Source organism: Ochotona princeps, chromosome 27, assembly GCF_030435755.1.
Source record: "Ochotona princeps isolate mOchPri1 chromosome 27, mOchPri1.hap1, whole genome shotgun sequence".
In the NCBI taxonomy this organism is placed as follows: Eukaryota; Metazoa; Chordata; class Mammalia; order Lagomorpha; family Ochotonidae; genus Ochotona; species Ochotona princeps.
The window spans coordinates 12,083,178-12,103,214 of NC_080858.1; the positions used below are offsets into that span (position 1 = coordinate 12,083,178).

The 20,037-nt window shown below is 41.1% G+C and overlaps 1 protein-coding gene across 5 annotated transcripts in view; it reads left to right on the forward strand.

The window, feature by feature from the left end:
- The window catches only part of SLCO1A2 (solute carrier organic anion transporter family member 1A2), a 105,248-nt gene extending 92,963 nt beyond the window's left edge, over nt 1-12,285 (forward strand). For all 5 annotated transcript variants that reach the window (XM_058655761.1, XM_058655759.1, XM_058655758.1 and 2 more), the window contains exons 13-16: nt 841-1,013; nt 4,982-5,046; nt 5,557-5,674; nt 12,053-12,285. In XM_058655761.1, the coding sequence (XP_058511744.1) occupies nt 841-1,013; nt 4,982-5,046; nt 5,557-5,674; nt 12,053-12,272 (576 nt within the window). In that variant the 3' untranslated portion in view covers nt 12,273-12,285. The remainder of the gene's footprint in view (nt 1-840; nt 1,014-4,981; nt 5,047-5,556; nt 5,675-12,052) is intronic.
- The last annotated feature ends 7,752 nt before the right edge of the window (nt 12,286-20,037 follow it).

Below are 20,037 nucleotides of genomic sequence, written 5' to 3' on the forward strand. Positions count from 1 at the left end.
TTTTTCTGCAGCTGTGTATCTTCGGAATTTTTGTGTTTTTCCATTCTGACAGTCTAGTGAAATAAAATTAGGTCTGTTTTTGGATTTCAAAAATACACTTTTTATAAATTTGTTCAGTGATTGAAGTAAATTTTAAACTGATTATTTTAAGGTCTGGAATCATACAGTAATTCAAAATTGTTTTTGAGAAAAGTATATTTTTGAAATAAAACTTGGATTATTTGTGGGCATGTATGAAACAGATTGTGTTTGTCATAGTTGATGCCGTCACTAGAGTACTTGTGTAATAATGGTGCCCATTTTGGATAGCTGAGCTTTCGCAAAATTACCCCATATACTTAGAAAAACTGTCATTCTTAGTGAAAGACATTGTTATATTTCAGTTGGAAATCCTGACACACAGGTCTGGGGATAGGAGCAGGCATCCGGCTCTGGAAGGGATGCCTGCATGATCAGAACGTCTGGGTTTGTAGTTCTGCCTTCCTGATGATGCGTACCCTGGAAGGCAGCAGGTGAGGGTGTAAGTAGTTGCGTACATTTGGCCCGTGGAGCAGAGCTGGACCGGGCCCGAGGCTTCTGGCTTTAGCTTGGCCCAGCCCTGGTTGTGTGACCGTTCATGGACTGAGCTAGCAGGTAGAGGGGTGACTGTCTTGTTGCCTTATTCTTCCCTGTGGCTTTCCCTATGCCTTTCAAACTACGTTCTAATTATAAAGATAATTAAAAAATAGATGCGAGGGAATTAACAGTCTCTACCTTGAACAGCTGGCTATCTGGAATAAACCAGAAATTAGGGCCCAGGGGTTTCCGTCCTTCCATAACAAATGTATTATTTTTTGGCAGGTGTTCAAAAATTGCAGCTGCATTCAACTGCCAGGAAACTCGTCTGCAGTTCTTGGGCTGTGTGACAAGGGACCCGCCTGCTCCGCGATGCTGCAGTACTTCCTGATCTTATCGGCCACCAGCAGCTTCATTTACTCCTTAGCTGCCATTCCTGGATATATGGTCCTGCTGAGGTACAAGAACTATTTTCTTGATTTAAATTTCTCTCTGATCATGTGTTAAGGTAACTTTTTGTAGGAAAGCCACTTGGAAGTCATCAATCTAAGAAACTGACACAATGTTTTGGCGTATGAGAGAACTCGAACAAAGTCACAGAAAAATAGGATTAAAAGATAATGTGAGTTGCCCATTTCCCATAAGTTGTCAGAAGCACCTTTGTATGTTCAGCCTTTTGCACTAAGCATTGTTGAAATTTACAGAGTGTAGCAAATAATGGAAAGGGGCCTGTGTTGGCATTGTGCTCCTCACACATCCCCAGTCTCTCAGAGCTGAGTTGACATCTCCTGTGTAACACGGCAAGAGACGCACATGGCTTATGCCAATTAAAATTACAACAGTCATGTGTAAACCGGGGACAGCAGTACGCTCTGTTGGCATGATACAATTACTGTCTCCTGTATGTCACCTTTCTTTGTAACTTTCTCCATGGCATCATCTATAAAATGAAATCATAAATGTTGTTAAATTGAAATGGAACAATTTTCTTGTCCTAGAGTTTGGGTGTTTACAGTTGTGTGTGTGTCTGTGGTGTTTCACATGGAAAAATTAACTTCTTAGGTAAGTGTTTTCACATTCCTTTGTTAATAGACATGTCCTCTTAAGTTTATGTTGCAAGACTCACAGCTTTACCCTTTCCATGTTCTTAATTACATATTTAATTGTAATTATAAATTTACACCATTTTGTATAAGCATGTATATGGAAGTTCACTTGTGTTTTTCTGTGGCATTCTTGTCTATATTTTCCGGTTGTTTGGCTGACATGGAGAAATGTTGGCTTTTTCAAATTTGCTGATTACTTATCACTCTTCTAATCTAAAAATCTGCTGATTTTGATGTTTTTTTTTTCTAGGTAGGTTTTTATTTCTAAATATGAAGAGTTTATCTCTTCCAAACCTCACACATCTTAAACTTTTAAATGTTTCATCCTACTTCTACAACTATATTTTCCAATAGGGAAAACCATATGCAATTTTTGCATTAATATGTTCTGCTGAGATTTTAGTATATAGTAGCCTTTTTAGCTTCTGTGTTTTTAAAAATAAAATAGGTATTGTACTGTTAAGGTTTATTGTTCATCTAGAAAGCAATTACTTATTAATTTTTAAATGATTTATTTATTGTTTATTTGAAAGGCAGAGTGACAGAGGGGGAGGAAGAAACAGAGCCTGATGTCTTCTCCCTGCTTGTTCCCCCCCCAAATGCTGCAGCAGTTGAGTCGGGGCCAGGTAGAAGACAAGAACTGGAACTTCATCTGAGTTCGCCAGGATGATAGCAGGGACCCTAGCTATTGAGTCACTTGCCACTGTTTTCCCAGGTACACCAGTGAGCAGGGTGTTGGATCAGAAACTGAGCATCTGGGACTCAAACCAGCACTCTGCTACGACTTAACAAACAGCATCACAGCTCCTTCCCCTAGATGGTTTTTCAACAGTTTAACCTAGTGAAATAAGGCTATTGATAGATATTTTTAATTAATTTTTCCATAACAGTTTTGTAGGGGTAGATTCCTGCTATCCTCTCCCCTTCCTCCGTTCCCAGTTCCTTTCCCACCATTCCCCCCGTAATGCTACAGCACTGTATTCCTTTAGTTGCCTCAAGTTTACAAGTTTAGCTTTCTGCTCTTTGTTTCATGGCATTGTAGGTATGGGCAAAGATAGAGCATACAGAATCCTACTGCTGAAGTGTATTTATCTTTGTCATTGGGAGGCCTCCTTTTATTTGGGGTAGAGACAGGAAATGCAACCTACCTCCGCAGCAGAGGCAGGAAGACAGGAAAGAAGGAGCAGTTTTGTGTTAATCATTAGATAAAGGATTTTCATCCTTGATCCTGCGCTTTTCAAAATGTCTCTGTGCTTGCTCTAGTGTTTTCACCTAGATTGCTTGTTTTAGCACTGTGCTGTTACTGTTACCAGGAGTTAATACTGTATTTTATATATAATTGCAATTCTAGATTTCCTTTGCTTTAGAGCATACCGTTACGTCTTTCTTATTATCTTCAACCTCCCAATTCTCTTCATAAAGAACTTACTAGATCTGATATTTTTAACCTGAGATTGGTTAATATTTATATTTGTTGAATTACTCTATTGTGGTAGGGCTCATTTTTACACTTTAAAAAAATTGTCATTGTATACATTGGGCTTTTCCTTCTGGAGTCTTTTAAAGCTGTATTTGTAACATAGTTAATTGTTATTTTAATCACATGCTTTTGTCATTTAAAAATTCTGCATTAGTAACTAGAAAAATATTTGATCATGCTTTATCTCTTGCTAAGATCTTGTTTGAGTGCTGAAATGCTTTTTTTTCATATAGATGTACGTATCTTTTCTATATTATCACAGATTGTTCTACCATGATTGTGGAAGTATGTGCATATCTATTTTTGTCAATTATGAATAACGTTTAATTTCTGTTGAATCTTTTTCCTTTTTTTTTAAAGATTTATTTTCATTACAAAGTCAGATATACTGAGAGGAGGAGAGACAGAGAGGAAGTGGAGCTGCCGGGATTAGAACCAGCGGCCACATGGGATCTAGGCGAGGACCCCAGCCACTAGGCCACACTGCCAAGCCCATTTTTCCTTTATTTTTAAGATGTATTTGATTGGAAGACATAGTTACAAAGAAAGAGGAGATACAGAGGGGGAGTGTTTGTGTACTCCCGAGGTTGGCACAGCTGTTCGTGCTGGGCCAGGCTGAGGCCAGGGGCCTGGAGTCCCATCGGCGTCTCCCACGGGGTGCAGGGACGCAGGTGCTCGCATCACGTTGCCTTGCCGTCTCAGGCACATTAGCAGGTTTCTGGATCTCCTGTGGAAAAGGTGGGGCTAGAACCACTGCTCCTACGGGATACTAGCACTGCAGGTGGTGGCTTACTCTACCACGTTACAATGCCTACATTTTTCTTTTTGATTTTTGGTTTGTAGAAATGAATACTCTTAATGATGTCGAACCATGAAACACCTTGAACATGTTGGTAGTAACTTTGGAGCTTTTATAATTTATGCATTCATGTGAGATCATAAGGGACTATATTACACAAGAAAAATTACTCAATAAAAATGTGAATGCCTTCTTTCCTATATTGGAAGGAGATGAGGTGACTGCAAGGGTCATGCTGTATCACCAGATGTTCCTCATTTCTGAGTGAGCTTAGGAATGGATTTTGACAAGTTCTCTATCAGGTAGTGTCTGGATCAACTGTGTTCCTCTCAGAAATGCACAGAAGCAGTCAATCCAGGAAGGCACCTGTGCCAAGAAAATGCCAGTCAATTGTAGTGACTTGTAAAAATGCATGATCACTTTTTGAGAATAAAGGTACTTTAATTTTTTTTTTTTCTTTTGAGCTATCAGGGAGATGGAAGGAAATTAGCTAATACAGGAAAATTTCCAGGCAGGTTGAATGACGATGCTGAATGAGACAGTGAAAAGCCTACTGGGAGCATCATGGTCTCTGTTTCCATTTACAGGGATTTCTAGGTAACAGTGGAAAGCTGACAGTTTTTGAAGAGAATGGAAGATTCTCTCTGTAACTGCTGCAATTAAAATAGGTTGCTTTGGCTTTCTAACCTCTATTCCTAGTTTTTGTTTTCCTATGTGTGTAATTTCTTGGTTTTTCTTCACTCTGTTCATCTGAACATGGCTAGAGCTGCAGTGTTCTTATTTTGACCTGAATCATCTTTCAAAATCAGGAACTACCACTGACCATAGGCTACTGGAGTAGAAATGGACTCTTCTCAAATATTGCTATTTTTCTGAAGGCCAATGGTCAGAAATGGGGCTCCTGGGTGTCAGCTACAAGTCAAGTAATCAAGACCTAGGTAGACTTTTCTGATGCTCCATGTTACTAGCACACAAACAAGTCTAAAAGGAAATTATAGTAGTTGCTAAATGTTTTCGTTTGTTTAAAAATTTGTTTTCTAGGTGTATCAGTTCTGAAGAGAAGTCCCTTGGTGTGGGGGTCCATGCATTTTGCACAAGAGTATTTGGTAAAAATAGATATTTTTTCACTATCAGATCAGACTAGTATTAAGTAAATGAAATGTCGCCATAACATAATATTGTAGCAAAATCCCTTGTTTGTAATTAGTATGCAAATGAAGTGCCTAAGATAGAGAGGGTCTCCTCTGTACTTTGAATGTTGTTCTGACCAAATATCCCATTTTCGCATCTATTAGAAGACCTGAAAAGAAAATGAACAGGAAATTATTTCTTGATATGTACTCAGTACTGTCCCCAAACACTTAAGGATTTTTGCATGTTATGTTTTCTTAATTCACTGTTTTACTCTGTATTGTATTCATCAGATTACTTAGGCTTCATAATGCACAAACTTTATGGTAAAATTTATAATTGTTGAAAGAAAATTTAATAATTTTTATCATGTTCAACTTCATTTGATGTACAAATAGGGAAACTTAAGGTACATTGTCTTAATCTTGAAATATTTTAATTATTACTTTGTTGATGTTTGTTTTCTCTGTCTTTCCTAACTGCAGCTGGAATTCCTGCACCGATATATTTTGGAGCTTTGATTGATTCCACGTGTTTACAGTGGGGTACTTTGAAGTGCGGTGAGCCAGGAGCATGCAGGTTCTATGACTCCATTAGTTTTAGGTAAAGGTACTATCTACTTAGCACTTCAAGCAAAGACTGTAGCCTAACTGCATTTTTAAAATTTGTCTGTGGCAGGTACACCTGTTGTTGAGTTTCAGAGTAGACAGTGATGACTCGCCTCCATTCCTTACTGAACATACTAGATTTTTGTTTCTCCGCGGTCTCTCAAGTGCTTGATAAGTAGAAGCAAAAAGGGTTTCCCTGTGCAGCCTTTCAAACTACGCTTTGGGTTTGTGTGAGCAAAGCGCACACGAGGGCAGGTGTTAGCTCTAGAACAGCTCCCTTTCCTAAGGACAGGGTTCTGCCTCTCTGCCTTCCATCCTGCAGTGTAGCACCTTGCCGGTCTGCAGCCTCATTTCCTCTCGCCACCTGCTTCTGTTGTCCCACACAGCTCATGCCCGTCACCACATCAGGGTGAAGTTCTGCAGAACAGGACATTTGAGGGGAAGAAGGGTATTCATTTAGACACTCCTCACCCAACCTTCTACCCTGCGTTTGTTCCCTGCTTGCCTCACTCTGTCCTTTTTTTTTTCTTGTATATTTTAAAAACCTTTCCTGTCACTTCACTTCAGGATCAGAGGCTTAATACTCCATTGCATATAGATTTCAACAAATCAGAAGTATATAGTGTTCCTAAAAGCATACAGAGAAGCTGCATATAGTAATCAAATCTTAAGATGTCAATAGTTGTATTTTTTTGGTAGTCTGTGTATTAGCACAAATCAGGAGAAACACATTTGTTTTTTGGAGACAGGCTTATTTATCTTAGAATAACGGTTTTCAGTTTACACCATTTTGTTGCAAAAGATAGGCCTTGATTTTTTTCCTGGCTGGGGTTGTATTCCCTAGTATGTGTATGTCACATTTTCCTTATGCAGTCATGAGCTGATGAAAATATGGGTTAATTCTATATCCGAGGTACTGTAGATTGATCTGGTATAAATGGAAGTACAAACAACTCTTAATATGCTGATTTCATCTTGTTCAGGTAATTCCAGGAGTGAGATGTCTGGGTCATGTGGATTTATGTTCAAATCCTTGAAGAATCCCAAAACTGACCTCCAAAAAGTTGTAGTATATTACCAGTACTATCACCAGTGATTTCGGGTAACCTTTCCCCACAGCCTCTCTAGCATTTACTGCTCTTTTTTTGCTCTTTTTGCCTTATACCATGGGTGACCTAGAAGCTCAGTGTGGTTTCTATTTGCATTTCCCAGGTAGGTAGAGAAACTGAGCAGTGATTCACATGTCTGTTAGCCACTTGAAATTCATACAATGAAAATGGTCTGTTCTTTTTTTTTTTTTAAAGATTTTTATTGTTATTGGAAAGCCGGATATACAGACAGGAGGAGAGACAGAGAGGAAGATCTTCCATCCGATGTTTCACTCCCCAAGTGAGCCGCAACGGGCCGGTACGCGCCAATCCGATGCCGGGAACCTGGAACCTCTTCCGGGTCTCCCACGCGGGTGCAGGGTCCCAAAGCTTTGGGTCGTCCTCAACTGCTTTCCCAGGCCACAAGCAGGGAGCTGGATGGGAAGTGGAGCTGCCAGGATTAGAACCGGCGCCCACATGGGATCCCGGGGCTTTCAAGGCGAGGACTTTAGCCGCTAGGCCATGCCGCCGGGCCCGAAAATGGTCTGTTCTTGTCCTTTGCCTATAATCGCACTGTTTTGCTGCTATTGCATTTCTGGAGTTCTTTATACATGCTGGATATTAATGCTCTGTCAGTGGTGTAGTGCACCAATACTTTCCACCATTCTGTTTCCAACTCATGTTTTTCAGGATTTCCTTTGCAGTGCAGCCATTTTTTACCTTGATAAAATGGGATTTGTTTGCTTGCTTTCATTGCCATGGACATAGGCTGACTTTTTGGAAAGACCCAAAAGCCATTGATAGAGGATTAATATCCAGGATATAAAAAGAACAAGAAATGCAATGGCAAAATGGTACAGTTATGAAAATAGGCAACGGACATGAACAATTTGCACTGTATGAATTTCCAACAGCTAACAGATATATGAAAAAACACTCAGTTTGGGCCCGGCGGCGTAGCCTAGTGGCTAAAGTCCTCCCCTTGAAAGCACCGGGATCCCATGTGGGCGCCGGTTGTAATCCCGGCAGCTCCACTTCCCATCCAGCTCCCTGCTTGTGGCCTGGGAAGGCAGTTGAGGACGGCCCAATGCATTGGGACCCTGCACCCGCGTTGGAGACCCGGAAGAGGTTCCTGGTTCCCGGCATCGGACCGGAGCGCACCGGCCCATTGCGGCTCACTTAGGGAGTGAATCATCGGATGGAAGATCTTCCTCTCTGTCTCTCCTCCTCTGTGTATATCTGGCTGTAATAAAATGGATAAATCTTTAAAAAAAAAAAACGCTCAGTTTACCTACCTTGGAAATGCAAATGAAAACCACAGTGAGGTTCCTATTCACCCAGGTAGAAATGGGTATCCTATAGAAATCAGGGGACAGATGCTAGAGAGGATGTGAGGGGGAAGAAGGTGGCATGGAAACAAGGCAGCCTGAACAGAATATAGCATAGAGATTTCTCAGATCTCAAAGTGTGACCCAGCCAGCCCACTGCTGGCAGTATCCGCAAAGGAAACAGCATATGAGTGCTATTTTTACCCCCATGTTTATAATCAGTGCAGGTGACAGTAGCTAAGATATGACACACAGATGCCTATCAACAATGGCTGGATAAGGAAAATGGTGGTAACCCTACCTGGATGAAGTTAGATGCTTAGTCTTTTCAGCACTGACTTTTTTAACTTATGCATGTTCTCTGACCTGTGACAGCTAATACACAGAGCGTGGAGAAATAGAATATAAAAGACTGACATCTTTGGAATAACTGTTTATAGACTATATATTTTGCTGAGTAAAATATATTTTCCTTTCCTTCTATTTTCTACGAAATATTATTTACAGTTGTACAGGAGAGATGACGTGGTAGCATCCCATTTCTAAATCTTTTTAAAAAATAAGTCATACATATTTCACAAAATACAATATGCCCCAGTCAAGGGTGCCGATAGATCACTGCTCACTTGCAGTGACTTATAGGTTACATTCTAGAGCAGTTGGTCTGGGCATTGCTGTCTATGGTGGGGAAAGCAGTCGACATTTCCCTCATGATAACTGAAGGACACTACACTCCCTGGCCTGGCTCAAAACTTCAGATAAAGCCACAGCAGTCCACAAGCTTGCAAGTCAAGCATTATTACCTGTGGTTTTGCTCTTAGCACACGCCAAAAGTGCTACACCATCCTTCGACTTTGAAATGATACTGGCACTGCACTGGTTCCGGCTCCTAGGTCAGGACCTAGAGGCATAAAGATGTGATTCTCCCACAAGATGAACTGTGGGTACTCTGCCCCCTGCTCTAGCACCAGGCCAAGGCTCGTGTCCACAGTATTCAACAGGATAACGGCCAATGTGTTCCCTATCTACGAAGGTTTGGCCCCGCTGGCTGAGCAAGCCACAGTCTCCTCTGGCCACAGGAGTCACTGGTGCTGGTCCTGCTGGCCCCTGTGTTCAAGCTTGGTCACAGTGTCTCTTCTGCAGGTTTCTTTTCAACTGTCCCCTGAGAAGGTGCTTCCCTGGTTCTAAAAAGCATACCCAGTCACATTCAGCCATCCGGGAATCTTAATGGTTAAAGTTTTGTTTTTTCTCATTCTGCTGTTCTATGTTCCTGTTTTTTGTTATTTGGACGTTTAATTTTAGCTTGGCAATAACTTTTTTTCTGAAGGCACAGTAAGAAAAGATTTCTTTTAATAAAAAAAGTTGAGCATGGTTTAAAGCATCCCAACAATTTGTTTTTGGAAAACTTATTGTGGAATTTTAAAACATATTCATTAATTTTCAGTTCATCCAAAAGGCATAGTCTGACTGGGGCCAGGCACATAGACATAGACATAGACATAGACATAGACATAGACATAGACATAGACATAGACATAGACATAGACATAGACATAGACATAGACATAGACATAGACATAGACATAGACATAGACATAGACATAGACATAGACATAGACATAGACATAGACATAGACATAGACATAGACATAGACATAGACATAGACATAGACATAGACATAGACATAGACATAGACATAGACATAGACATAGACATAGACATAGACATAGACATAGACATAGACATAGACATAGACATAGACATAGACATAGACATAGACATAGACATAGACATAGACATAGACATAGACATAGACATAGACATAGACATAGACATAGACATAGACATAGACATAGACATAGACATAGACATAGACATAGACATAGACATAGACATAGACATAGACATAGACATAGACATAGACATAGACATAGACATAGACATAGACATAGACATAGACATAGACATAGACATAGACATAGACATAGACATAGACATAGACATAGACATAGACATAGACATAGACATAGACATAGACATAGACATAGACATAGACATAGACATAGACATAGACATAGACATAGACATAGACATAGACATAGACATAGACATAGACATAGACATAGACATAGACATAGACATAGACATAGACATAGACATAGACATAGACATAGACATAGACATAGACATAGACATAGACATAGACATAGACATAGACATAGACATAGACATAGACATAGACATAGACATAGACATAGACATAGACATAGACATAGACATAGACATAGACATAGACATAGACATAGACATAGACATAGACATAGACATAGACATAGACATAGACATAGACATAGACATAGACATAGACATAGACATAGACATAGACATAGACATAGACATAGACATAGACATAGACATAGACATAGACATAGACATAGACATAGACATAGACATAGACATAGACATAGACATAGACATAGACATAGACATAGACATAGACATAGACATAGACATAGACATAGACATAGACATAGACATAGACATAGACATAGACATAGACATAGACATAGACATAGACATAGACATAGACATAGACATAGACATAGACATAGACATAGACATAGACATAGACATAGACATAGACATAGACATAGACATAGACATAGACATAGACATAGACATAGACATAGACATAGACATAGACATAGACATAGACATAGACATAGACATAGACATAGACATAGACATAGACATAGACATAGACATAGACATAGACATAGACATAGACATAGACATAGACATAGACATAGACATAGACATAGACATAGACATAGACATAGACATAGACATAGACATAGACATAGACATAGACATAGACATAGACATAGACATAGACATAGACATAGACATAGACATAGACATAGACATAGACATAGACATAGACATAGACATAGACATAGACATAGACATAGACATAGACATAGACATAGACATAGACATAGACATAGACATAGACATAGACATAGACATAGACATAGACATAGACATAGACATAGACATAGACATAGACATAGACATAGACATAGACATAGACATAGACATAGACATAGACATAGACATAGACATAGACATAGACATAGACATAGACATAGACATAGACATAGACATAGACATAGACATAGACATAGACATAGACATAGACATAGACATAGACATAGACATAGACATAGACATAGACATAGACATAGACATAGACATAGACATAGACATAGACATAGACATAGACATAGACATAGACATAGACATAGACATAGACATAGACATAGACATAGACATAGACATAGACATAGACATAGACATAGACATAGACATAGACATAGACATAGACATAGACATAGACATAGACATAGACATAGACATAGACATAGACATAGACATAGACATAGACATAGACATAGACATAGACATAGACATAGACATAGACATAGACATAGACATAGACATAGACATAGACATAGACATAGACATAGACATAGACATAGACATAGACATAGACATAGACATAGACATAGACATAGACATAGACATAGACATAGACATAGACATAGACATAGACATAGACATAGACATAGACATAGACATAGACATAGACATAGACATAGACATAGACATAGACATAGACATAGACATAGACATAGACATAGACATAGACATAGACATAGACATAGACATAGACATAGACATAGACATAGACATAGACATAGACATAGACATAGACATAGACATAGACATAGACATAGACATAGACATAGACATAGACATAGACATAGACATAGACATAGACATAGACATAGACATAGACATAGACATAGACCCCTGAAGGAAGTAAAACATGGGTAAAATAGTAACCCTTGTCTGTACTAACCATACTGTTATACATATTTTTTTCAAAATAGGCACATCTACCTTGGGTTGCCGGCAGCACTGCGAGGCATTAGCTTCATTCCAGCTGCGTGCCTCCTCTTCCTCTTGAAGAAGCGCCGTCTGCCTGGAGAAGACGCCCCTCCAGGAACCGAACTCGCAGAGACCAAGGTTACAGAGAAGGCAAATGAGTGCAAAGATGTACAACAACGGCCCAAGAGCTTGGATGAGGAGGAATTCAAAAGTAAACTGTAGTGCCCTGTTGCGTCATCCTCTTAATTGTGGACAAGTGCTGTACAGCAGCTCTTCCACAGAATCAATAGGGGTACTACAGATAACTTTCTCTTGTGTGTAAGAACCCTGCTAAACTACTTTCACTTATGACAAAAATGTTCACCTACGCACTTGTGAAATATGATGGCCTTTGAGGTTTTGCTTGGAGGAACATTTGTGACAGCCCCCTCTAGATGAAAGTTTTCCATTCATGTTATAATGTAGGTTAAAATAGCAATAGAGAGAGGGGTCGGGGAGAGACAAAGATCTTCTGTCCCCAAGTGGCCACAATGGCCAGAGCTAAGCCACTCTGTGTCCCCCAAGCAGATGCAGGATCCCAAGGCTTTAGGCCATTCTTAACTGCTTTCTGAGGCCACAAGCAGGGAACTGGATGGGAAGCAGGGCCACTGGGATTGGAACCAGTGCCCATATGGATCCTAGCACTTCCAAGGTAAGGACCTCAGGCATGAGGCTACCGTGCCATGCCCAGCCATCTTCTTTTAACTCTGGCAAATTATGTACCTCCCATGCAAACATAGTCTTAAAATTTCCTAAATGAAAATCTGTCTAAATCTGTTGACTTTATACTTTGATATGAGGACATTCAGAGACTGAAATTTCAATTCTGTTTATATGAGCATTTACGTATTTTAATCAAAGTTATTGCCTTGAAAACTACCTTTTTTGGTAAAAATATTTCATCTAGCAATTGTTGTTTAATTCTTAATCTTCCTTTCAGATGTAATTTTAAATTGATTTCTCAATAAAGTGTAATTTTCTGCTTGCAATTCTCAGTACTCACTTCTTTACTTTCTTCAGAGAACTAACCAAATCAGATAATTAAAAATCTTGTAGCAAAGACTGTTGGACTTTGTCTTTCAGAACAACTTTTTACTAGAAAAAAATAAAAATACCCGAGTCATGATACTGGAGAAACTGTCTTCGCAGAGCTCGATGTGGGGCTGTGTCCAAGGCGGATCCCCCCTTGCTGGAGCAAGCCTCGCCACGTCACTGGCTCAGCCACCCTTTTGTCCTGGCTTCGAACAGACATCAGATTTCCAAAACTCATCACACACAAGCATTTAGGAAATATGAACCTAAATGAATGAAATTCATGGTGTACTTAGTACCTATATGATACCAGAAAACAGTGTTTCAATCAAAGAAGGTCAGGATTCTACTGATACAAGACAATTTAGGCCTTCTGGTTCAAGGCAGTACACAGATGCACCTGTTTGTGTGTGTACACTTGCTCCTCCCTCCCTTGGCAATGACAGGGCTTATACAAGTAACTAGAAAGCATAATGGTGGGAGGGAAGACTGAGTATAGGGACAGCACATCATGGAGGAGGGGGCGGGCAACACTTACAGGTTGTGATAGTTTTTAAATAGGAGCTGGACAAAACCAGGCCAGTCAACTGAAGGACTTCTTACACATATTCTGCAGGCCGGTGTGCTTTCCTGAATGCTTTGCACAAGCTGCATGAACAAACAGCACAGAGGTGGAGAGAAACACTGGGTTAAAGGGATTTAAAAGGAAGAATGAAGAATTGACTTACTGGTAAAGTCAGACTTGATCTCCAGGAGTTAATAAACAATGCTACAGATAGACGGCGCTAACACAGGGGAGCGGAACTAAGATCACACGAGGACTCTCACTTTGGATGGGGGGGCGGTATGGCCACATCAGTAAGAGGTTGAGCCACAGATGGACATGAAAACGGAGTTGCTTTTTCACCAGGGAGGGGAGTGAACAGAATAGTATACAATCTAAAAGGAAGAGCAAGGACTTACTCTGTCTGGAGTTCTGTGAGAGAACATCAACTTGTGTGAAAAGGCTGCAGGAAGCACAATTTTCTTAATGTATAATTTTTCTTAGTGTGAGTTTTCCATAATTTTTCTCAGGAGAAGAGAGCCTCATGAATGAATCTCAGGCTTTCAAGAATGTGCGTGATGGTGGACTGTGAGATCCCGAGTACACCGTGCCTGGGGAAATCAGGGGGAATCCGAGTTTGAGACAAGTACTGTAGAGTAGAAGGCAAGTGGAAACTAGACTCAGGGAATTAGCAGAAGCGATGACATGGAACTCTGGAGCCTTTTAGGGCACTGGCATGCCTGTCCTGTAGGCAAGCTAAGAGTCACCCCAACAGATAGGTGTGAGGGGAGTAAAGAGCCTCTCTTTGAATAGGGGTCTGAGCACAGCCCACTCAGAGACACAGCTTTGACCATCCATGCCTGAGGTTCACTTTTTTTTTTAAACCAAAAAGACTGAGGTTCACTCTTACCCTCCTAGGCAGATGGCATTTCCCCCAGAGTGTGGAATTCTCTCAGTCCTTCCTGGTGAGGGACATCAAGCAAGCAACAGTGCTGCTGAGTGCTTTGGTCCTCTACTGCTAGCATTCAAAAAACACAGAAAGATTATTTTTTATTAAATGTGACCCTCTTGAGGGTACAGAGATGGCATAGCAAGCAGACATTGAAGACAGGAATGGGAAAACAGCTCAGTCACTAATACTCTTACTGAATATTACTGAGAGTCTATAGACAATTGAATGCCAATTTCCACAAAATTTTAAAATTCAAATAATTTCAATATGGGAGGATAACCATTCTTCATTTATAATAGCATGCAGTTAAAATAAGTTTTAAAATATAAATATTGCATTGTAAATGCATGTTAGCCTACAAGAGTTCACTACCAGATGAATAAAATCCAGAACAGGAGACGGGCATTGTGGCACAATGAGTAAAGCCACCACTTTGACACCAACAACCCACATTTGTGCTGATTCGTGTTCCACTGTTCCATTTCCAAATCAGTGGAAGCTGTCCCCTGTGTTTGCTCCCCTGCCGCCCATGTGGGAGACTGGGTTGAAGCTCCTAGCAGAGTCTGGCCCAGTCCTGATAATTTCAATCATCTGGGATTGAAACACCTCTGTTTTTTCTCTCCTTCTCTTTCTGTAACCCTGACATTAAAAATAAAAGAATAACTCGTGCAAGAAGAAAGAAAAAAGCAGAAGTGCTTCTCAGTGGTTTCCTGTGGGGACTGCACTTACCATGAAAAGCAGTAAGAACCACGCATGGCCTTCCCTTCATTCCTTTTATGCTCTTTCATTTCTTTGGACCTGTGCAGATAAAGTGCAGATAAAAATATTTCATGAAGAATGATGTCAGAACAACAAGGTTACTAAATCAGATAATACATCTTACAAAAGGGGAGAAACTCAGTCCACAAAGCATAAGAGATGCTGTGGAACTCCAACAGATATTTTCCCATTTCTGCATGTGGTTCTTGAACATAGTTGTGGTATAACCAGGGGAGAAAATAGTAAGTTATAAGCCATAGAATTCAAGTAGAATTCAACCTGATATGATTTTATTAGAGTGAGTGCATACACACAGAGAAAGTTCATCAAATTAATAAAGAACTTGGTAATATCAACACTGGGTATATAATGAGTTATTAAAAAATACATTTTAATATATTTTTAATAACTCGCTGAGAAATAATGACTATGACTATGCATTAAGAAAACAGAAAAATCCAGTCTTTATTGAGGAACTAATGAAGTCAAATATAGGAATATATCTCTCTATATATCTCTCTAGCTGTGGCTAGAGAGATAGGCCAATGAAGGATTGGCAAAGACTTCCTATTAGGGAGGGATTCCTTCTGGAACTAAAATTCTAGGCATCCCAAGAGGCCAAACTGCCCATTTTCCTTTTTCCTTCCTGAACTGTGGTTGCTTGATCTCAAGCAGTAGCGGCTAACATGGATAGGAAAGATAACATCAGGAAGGACCATGAAGCAGCTGGGGACAGTTGGCAGGCAGCTGCCTGATCCAACACCCAACCATGCACCAGATAGTGCAGCGAATACTACTGTGGAGTTGCAGCCTTCTATGATGTGGAGGGAGGCATGCAAGCGTGTGAGGGGCTGTCCTGTATCACAGGTGCCTGCACCTATGTTGCTCAGACAGAAAGTAGCAGCCTGCTGGCTCTGGGGACTCCTGAGGTCTCTCCAAGGAGGGAGCAGCCACACAGAACTAATAGTAGATTCTGTACCCCTGTGACTGTGGGAGCCCGTGTGTGATGACAGTGCCTGTGATAAGGTGTGCAGTGTATAACTGCATGTCTGTGCACTCAGTTTGTTTGCATCTGGCTTAGCACACCCTGAGGGCCTGGGTTGGGTCTTCCCAGTGGATTCTGTGCTCACGCAGACAACTGCACAAATTCTCATGAAAGCATCAGTAGGGTTTTCCCACTGTACAGTCTCCCTGAGCACTGACCACCTTGGTAGACAGCATCACACCAATGGATACTTTTTATTAGCCTCCCACCTGCTAATAAAAGAGGACATCTGCCATGCCAGTGTGTTACCCGAGTACATACAACACACACTGGCACTGATCAGAGAGCCCCTGGCCCGAATTAACACTTGCCTTTCAATATCCACCACAGCAGCAGAGTCCATTAGACCACGGAGATGTGTTCCAGAGTTCAAAGCCATGAGAAATGCCAACAAGTAGTTCCACAAATGCTTAAAAGCAAACAGAAACACAAGAAACATGAACAAGGTTGGCACTATACCCACAAAGGAATAGAACATTTCAATATTAGAATGTGCAAAGGAACATTCTGATGAAATGCCTGAAAGTTGACTCTTAAAATGACCGTAAGATTACTGTAAGATAGCAAGAAGCATATGCACCTCTCTGTTGTGAGACAGTCCCTGCAGGTGAGTGCAAAATCCAAGAAAGGGAGCAGCCCAGACCAGGCCAGGTTACAGTACCCACGGGCTTACCTTTGGCTCAGGTCTGAGGCAAACCAGATTGGGCCAGTTCATATCACCTGCTGACAAATCCGAGAGCCAGCATGTGTGGGTCATGCCACGTCAGGCTGCAATGCCAGCCAGTCCACACTGGGGCACAGAATGTACGTGAGACCCAGAGGAAAGCAGGCAAACCCAGTAGGGGGCTGCAGGGATCACCCCTGATGAGCCACTATTCCTACTGGTGAGCTTGAAAGCTCGGCTGGGGCGCAGATGAGGCCGCACAGGGCTACACCACCTGTTGGCCTGCATGTAAGCTGGATTGGGGACAAGTCAGGTTGGGCAGACTGTACCTACTGCTACATGCAGAAACCAGAGTGGGTGAAGGTTGGATGGGCTTTGCCACAGGATCAGCTGGCAGATGCTGGCAGGGGGAAAACTGTCAAGCTAAACTGCAGAGTGGGCTGGTTGGGTGAAACTAGGCTCCAATGCCCATTGACATAAATCAGAGCAGAATGGGATATGGGACAGACTGGATGAGTCTTCTGTAAATGCTGGCAAGCATGGGAGCCAGCACAGGAGGCAGGCCTGCTCGACTACGCTGCAGCTCCCACTGGTTTGCGTGGGGGCCGAGTATATGTTGGGCATTGAATAAGTTGGACTGCAACACCCAATACTCTACACAGAAAACATGGCTGGAGACAACTGACCAAACAATTGCAACCAACAGTGCGCACACAGACTGATTGGGGTGACAGATTGTACTAGATCCTGTACTGGCATGCACACACAAGAATCAGGTCTTGGATCTCCTCAGATGAAGTTTCTTTGGAAATCCCAACTGAATTGCTGCACTCAGAACTCCAACTATGGAGGAGATTGCAGTTTCCATGGTCTGACCATGGAATGCATGTGTCAGCGCTGGGCCTCCTTAGTGACTTATATAGAGCAGTGGACAGCATATCCAGATACACATGGAGGATATGGCAATATGCTGGATCCTCAGAGGACACCTGGTACCGTAACAGATAGGGACACACACACACACACACAGAGAAATGAGTATCAGTCTTCCCTGCTCTTAATAACTCACCAAATGTTTGCCAGAGCTAGGGCTGGTCATGAAGAACTCAGGATCCGGCAAGTCCATCCTGGTTATACCATGTGTGGCATGGGGCCAGGCATTTGGGCCATCTTCTACCGCCTTCACCGGTTCTTTGGCAGGGTGCTGCTTAGGAAGTAGAGCTGCAGGGACTCAAATATATATTCTGACTTGGAATGTTGGCATCACAAATAGTGACCTAATCCACTGAATTCTCTCTCCTTCTTCCACAAAATACAAGTAACCAATTTAAAAAGCCTGCTTTGTAAAAAAAAAAAAAAAGATTGCACTGTCACTGACATATTATCCTACCAACTTCACTGAAGACCAAAATTCAATACACAGAGACAAAGCTCTAATGACAAAATTTGGAACACCAAATTTTACAACAGAGGTTGGTTAGAGGTATTGCTGTATACAATGTTAGTACTTGGGAGCATCCTATGCTGCTGCAATGACATCCCATGTAGCCACAGAAACAGCTATCAAGTAATATATATATAAAATATATATACCATATTACTATATAGTATATATATTTACCATATAATTATATATACATATAATGACCAAACTGCTATTTGATAGGGGCTTTTCTATCAATAAAATGGGAGATTTTAAGCAGTAAAACATTTAGACTTGAACAAATAATCTAAACATTGAGCATTTAACGGGAAAAGAAGCCACCTAGGTTAACGTCCTGCGGCAGACACGCGGGTGGGATGTGAAGTGTGCAGACGGGGCTCCCGTCTGCTGAGCCCGGCAGGAAGGCATTCTTCCACGGACTTCGATGACTGTTTTTCATTCTCCACAGTGTCATGTTTCTTAAATTGCCACTTGATAGTTTCTCCTTTAAATACTTCTTTCACTATTCTTTTATTCGTCCTTTCTTCTGTATTTTCAGGTAAACTGCATCATCCATCGTGTGCTTCTTTTTGGCATTGTGTTACTTTATCCTGGTCCAATGCACATTTTAAGTTTATGCTAACGCTGTCTTTTTGCCTTGAGACTTCCATGTCTATTTCAATATATGCTCTTTCCCTCCGTAGAACTACATTTCTGCTCAGTAAATAATTTTTAAATTAAGGACTAACACTTGCTATACATTTCTAATGCTTGCATTCAGTGATACATCAAATAATCTTGGGTATATTTTTTAAAGTATTTTCCTCTTTCTGAGGGTATCAGAGTAAGTAGGTGAGCGTACTACCATATGTGCGTGCTCATCTGGTTAATGTTTACAACAACGGAGGCGGGGGCGTGGTCAAACACCAGGGCACAGATTCAATGGAGGCCTCCCCTGTGGATGGCAGGAACCCCATTATTTGGGTCTTCTCCACTCCACTGGCAGGAAGGTGGAATTTGCAGCAGGAGCTGAGAATGGAATCTGGGAATTCTGGGCTGCAATTTTAAATATTCCTTCATTGCATAACACTTGTGTTTTTTCCTCAACATTCATAAAATTTTACAATTTTTAAAAAATCATTTAGTTATTTACCTGAGAGTCGGAATCATTGTCAGAGCCCTCCTGGCTTGTTCACTCCGCAGACACCCCCAGCGGCTGGGACCCAGTGGAGCTGAACCTATGGCTGGGCACTCCGATCAGGGGTGGCAGGAATCGGACCCCTGCAACCTCCACTGCTGCTTCCCCAGGGCCTGCACCTGAGAGCTGGCGTCAGGGACTGGAGGGGGGCATCATGTCAGATCAAACACCTGCCCCTGCAGACTTTAATTTTACCAAAATTCATCTCCCAGTTTAAGTCCTATAAGAGGGTGTTCTTTTTTTCTTTATCCTTACGTTCCATCATGTTTCACAGAGTTGGCACTCAGCAGTTACCAAATAATAAAAAAAGTTGTCTTCATTTTCTTCACAG